The sequence below is a fragment of the Ips typographus genome, linkage group LG15, assembly GCF_016097725.1.
Source record: "Ips typographus isolate SLU linkage group LG15, UJ_Ityp_2.0, whole genome shotgun sequence".
NCBI lineage: Eukaryota > Metazoa > Arthropoda > Insecta > Coleoptera > Curculionidae > Ips > Ips typographus.
Genome location: NC_138436.1, coordinates 6,413,024 through 6,418,492, shown reverse-complemented (window position 1 = coordinate 6,418,492; position 5,469 = coordinate 6,413,024). Strand labels below are relative to the sequence as shown.

Here is a 5,469-nt window from a genome sequence, read left to right as displayed (position 1 = left end):
CAAAGACGTAAAATCATGATGTATTTAAATAAAAAATATTGTATGAATTACGAGCAAAAATAATATCACTTTACTTAAGTACTTAAAAAAACAGCAGGTTAATATTTATAAGATTTATTATTATATATATTAACTGTCATTTCAATTTAAAATAATAAGGTTAGGTAAATTTTTGAGAAAAAGGTAGACATTTCAAAATAGGCGAAATTTTAAAAACGCCCTCTAGCGCCGCGAACTGACTAGATATCGAAATACGGTTTTTGCCATTAATCTTTTCTCAAAAATCGACCTCTGGACATGTACCTATACTAGTTTTTTTTTTATCTAGCCGGGAAATGGGGTTTTCTTGTCAGATCAATCTAAATCCGGACACCCTGTATATAACGTATACTTATTAATTTCAATCTTTGAAAATCAATATTTAAAAACTTATTATATGTATTTTATTTTTGAGCGTTATATGACAAATATTTACTTCAATAGTAATTTAAAAGTAAAATTTTTTTTCATTGCAGATTACGATGAAAAACTCATTAGCAATATGGATTGTTTTAATGATGACAATTCGGCAAAGTACCAGCCATACACAGCGAGTATGCACACTCGCCTCTTTATTTACTGGGAAACATGACAACTTTGAAAAAGAGTTGATAAATGACAGCGATCCATCGGCCCAAGCCGGGAAAAAACATGTAAAGTACAGCATCAAGATCATGATGGATTTGATCAAAATTCTTAATGAGCAATCAGGAGAAACGTCCACAAGGCCAAAACGTGGCTTATATCCATTAACAAATGAACTAAGAGAAGACTCGATCCTCAAAGCTGAAATGAGTGACGATATTATATCAATGTCCTGCATCAACAGAAAGGCTGATATAGTGGGAAAAAAACAAAAACTCATATTTTCAATGAAGGAAATATCTGACAATTTTGAAGTGATTGGGGCTGAGTTGAATTTATACCAGAAAAAAGTACCTACATCGACTTCTTACTTGTTGAAAGTGTTTCAAAGACCACGGAACCCAAAAGAGGGCAACAAAATGAAGAAAGTATCTCAGAAAAACATTTCTGCAGATTTCACTGGCTGGATTTCAATTGATGTGTCGCAAGTCTTCAAGGATTGGCTTAAAAACCAGAGTAACAACCAAACGCTCTACATAACAACCCAGAGGGATGGAGAGAACTTACATCCAGCTACTACGGGCATAGTTTTTCAAAACCAAGAGCACGAACCGTTTTTACTAGCTTTCCTTCAATCAAACGAAGCAGCAAACATCAGGATTCCTAGATACTTACTAGCACCAAAAACAAAAGACCTTCTCACCGATAATAATAAAACTTCTGAAAACAAATGCATGTTACGGCCCATGGAAGTTTCATTCAAAGATTTAGGATGGCACAAATGGGTGATTGCTCCAGACAAGTTTACTACGGGATACTGCGAAGGTAGCTGCGATTTTCCTTTGAAGTCCCCTACTCAAGCTACCAATCATGCGATAATTCAGAGTATGATGGCTCTGAAATATCCGGATCAATTCCCTAAACCGTCGTGTGCCCCTTATGAAACTTCCAGCTTATCTGTATTGTTTAATGTGGACAGTAATACAATCTTGAAAACGTATAGTAAGATGATTGTGAAAAGTTGTAGTTGTCAGTGATGTGTGTGTTATTTTAATAAATTGTTTTACTGTTTCTGTGTGAGACATTATAATGCATTTTTTTTGTAATATGTGAGCTTGTGTTTAATAATGTTATTTCGATAATAAAGGGTGTCAGGTCTGACAGTTATGACAGTTAATTTGACCGGTAAAAGCAGATTTCTGATCAATTTTACTATTTCATCAAGAATCCTTTTATGCCAGAACAACGCTTGCAAATTGTGTACCTAAATATATTTTGAAAAATGTATTTATCCACGACCGGTATATTATGAAGGTTTAATACGTCTGTTTGGCGTGGATTAAAGACCTTCTAATACATGATAGTGTATTAAAGGCCTTCTAATACACTGTCGTGTATTAAACTCATAACAGTAGGTACGCTTATTTGCAATGACAGTATCTATTTTTTTCCTCCTGTGCTCACTCATCCGCTTTCACATTTCTATAATTGACCAGTTTAGGCTATAGTCGGTATCACAATAAATACCACCCAGTAGGTACTTTATTTGGAATTATTATTCATTCAGTTATTCAACATTAACATTTATGTCAAAAACAAATTTATTTTGGTCAGCAGTTTTCGAATCCATGTGGAGTTTCTGAAGAACTGGAAAGGCCAACAACTTTGCGGTCTTTAGGTAATACAATTATATAGTATATAATAATATATAATAATTATTGTATTAATACTTGATTTTTCCAGCAATTGCCATTTTGCTGCACAATGAGTTTTCAATATCTTTCCGCTACCGTACTCGACTTTCAATTTCCGTGGCGATTGAGAGTGTGATATCGCTTCCAGCATTGACCAATAATGTTGCCGAAAAGCGTCTCATTCCATGTCCGGTAAAACTTTCTAGATCAGGAAGTCCAAGAAACGAAACCACTTTTGAAAAAGCTTTCGAAATTGGGTTTACGCTTATAGGTTATGTAGTACATTTTTTATCCACATATCTCAAGAAGAACCTCCCATTGACTGAAAAGGCTTCTTCAATAATCGTCGTAAAGCTTCTTGAAATGTTTGTTTTCGTATTCGGAATGCGCACATGGAAGTAAGTTCCTTTGTCTTGGACTTGGCTGATATCCAAAAAGGTTAATTCGTTGCATCGACAAGCACCTGCGACTCCCATGATCGTTGCAACCTGTAAAAGGTTAAAAATAAAACATTTCATATGCAAATTGAAATATTAACATCGTGAACTTCCTACCTTAACTTGTAAAATTCCTGATCCAGTGCTTTTCTCAGTTCTCAATTCTTCAATTTGCTCTCTCTTCAGTATCTCTGCCCTCTTTGGTTTGTAATTTCTTGATGAGGATTTTAAATATGAAGTAAGTTTACCATACTTCAAAATATCAATACTTCTATGTACTTTTAATATAGATTTTAACATCGAATATTTTGTCCACATTGAAGCAGCAGCAAACCGTTTCTTCACATTAAAAAATAGGATAATAGAACCTCTTCTGTAATTGCTCCTTCTGCGATACCCCTTTTTTTCCCCAGTTGTTGAATTCCACCAATTCCTTCTCGTATACACTTTTACTTTTCGCTAGTAGCAGACATGAAGTTGCTTCTTGAGCTTCTTGCTGGATTTCAGCAGGAATAAGGAGATTCTCACTCATTTTTTGATGATTCCGATTTTGTAAACTGTTTCGGTCGCTTGTTGACAAGTAAACAAACACTTATTATAGAACATCGACATAATCGTCTATACGAGCAAGTTATTCATATAAAAATGGTTCTTTTTTATACGAAGGCGTAGAAGGGCCACAGACGTAATTTTTCTTAAATTCCGACTTTAAACTCTGAAGTTAGTTAAATTATGACTTTGAACTCAAACTGGCATTATTAATGTCAATTTAGACAAGTAAAATATTAAACAACACACTAGTATGTTATAATCTATAATTCACTCTTGATTTATGGATTATAACTTACGTTCATATTTAAAGTAGTATTCTATACAGTGCGTTTTTTTTAACGCGCAACATAGGATTTCACGTGTTAAATTTTTAAGCCCATGTTAGACCATGTTATTTTGGAACTACAAGTATAAAACTTGACGGGTGGCTGTTTCGTACCCTGAAGCTTAAGTAAGTTTACCAATTCGGCCTAAAAAGTGTTAAAAAGCTTGCAAAAAATCATCTTTTTTCGAAAAGGTTTTATTGTTTCATACTCCCTGTATGCATTGTTGTTCTTTGTTGTTTTTGATACTGGCACGGCAGGTAGCAGGTAAAATTTGGCGTAGAAAGTAAAACAGGGTGATCATTAACTTTATATCAAGAAAGCTAAGAACAAAAGAAGTATTTTTATAAGTGAATTGTTCAAAGTGACCTCCGTTTGAAGCCAAACAGTATTCCAAACAATCATAAAATGCCTTTTTGACGTTCAAAAGATGTCGGGTCGTGATGCAGTCAAAATATGCCACTTTACCTGCTACCTGCCCTGCCAGTATAAAAACAACAAGGAACAACAATGCATACAGGGAGTATGGAACGATAAAATCTTTTCGAAAAAAAATTATTTTTTTCCAGTTTTTAATCACTTTTTAGACCAAATTGGTAGACTTACTTAAGCTTCAGGGTACTAAAGACACACCAGTCAAGTTATAGACTTGTAGTTCCAAAATAAAATGGTCTAACATGGGCTTAAAAATTTAACACGTAAAATCCTATGTTGCGCGTTAAAAAAAACGCACTGTATATTTATTGCTATTACAAGCAGAATTCACATTGATATTAAAAGTAAAGGAAACCGCTAACGATTTATTCTATTTTGAAGTCATTGTACAATTTGTTATTGGAAGACGCCGCCGCTTTATAACCTTGTATTTTTGCAATTTATATTATGTTATGCATCTTTTAGGTATCCTTCTGCCATGGTCGAGAACTTCTATCCTTCGTGACGTTTCAATGTAGTCATGTTAGTCCCTGCATTAGCCAAAAGAGTCGCCGAAGACCTTTTCAGGCAGTGACCGTTGTAGAACGCTGGTTCCTCCAATTTCAAAAACATTACAATTCTTCAAGATATCTTCGACAACGTATTTATTTCCACACACCGGCTGGTACACCTCCCATTTTTATAAAAAAACAAAAAAGGGGATGGAACTAGTAGGTATTCTTTGGTCTCAATAACATGTATTTTTTACATAAATTGATCGGGTTGATTGGAAATACCTCAAATATGCTGAAACGTGAAAATATTTCTCTTTGTCTTGAATATTTTCTTTTTTCAAATTAACCAATTCATCGTGTTCAGGCTGAAGAGTTGAAATAAGTGTGTGTGCGTGTAGTAAAATTGGCCAATTGCCAGACTTATGCAAATGGATTTAAAAGCGTCGTGACAGTTGATAGTGTAGACAGTTGACAGAACCTTAACCTAAGAGACAGAGACAGAACGTTGCGAAGGTTTATTGAGATGCATAAAAAATATGTAATCCAATATGTACAATTCTTTTTCTTAATTTTCCATGCTAAATATTGTTACGATTTTCCCGTGGGTTTACACAAGTCCATTTAACAACAAGAAATAAATTTATTTACACTTCAAAACACTCTGTACAATAATTAATTCAGCTACAAAAAACACTACTACAATTCCACAATTATTCTACTATTTAAACTTTACCGCGTTTCCAAATCCACTACTCTTCACCGTCGAAACTTCACCGCTTCTTTTATATTCGGTAAACCACGTTCTAGAACTACTACAAAATGCTTCGCGCTTTGCGTCGAACATCGAAGATGCTTCTCGGTGCATCGCTTTCTAACGGTGGCCTACTTTAACACGCGCCCGGCCAGATAT

At 34.5% G+C, this 5,469-nt stretch overlaps 1 protein-coding gene across 1 annotated transcript; it reads left to right on the top strand.

Moving 5' to 3' along the window:
* Positions 1-527: 527 nt before the first annotated feature.
* Positions 528-1,714, top strand: LOC145738244 (protein 60A-like). Its single transcript, XM_081993086.1, has one exon. It carries the CDS (start codon positions 555-557, stop codon positions 1,659-1,661), a length of 1,107 nt encoding a protein of 368 aa, XP_081849212.1. The 5' UTR covers positions 528-554; the 3' UTR covers positions 1,662-1,714.
* The last annotated feature ends 3,755 nt before the right edge of the window (positions 1,715-5,469 follow it).

Coding starts and splice junctions, on each gene's coding strand:
- LOC145738244 (XM_081993086.1), top strand. CDS start 555: ATGATGACAATTCGGCAAAGTACCAGCCATACACAGCGAGTATGCACA.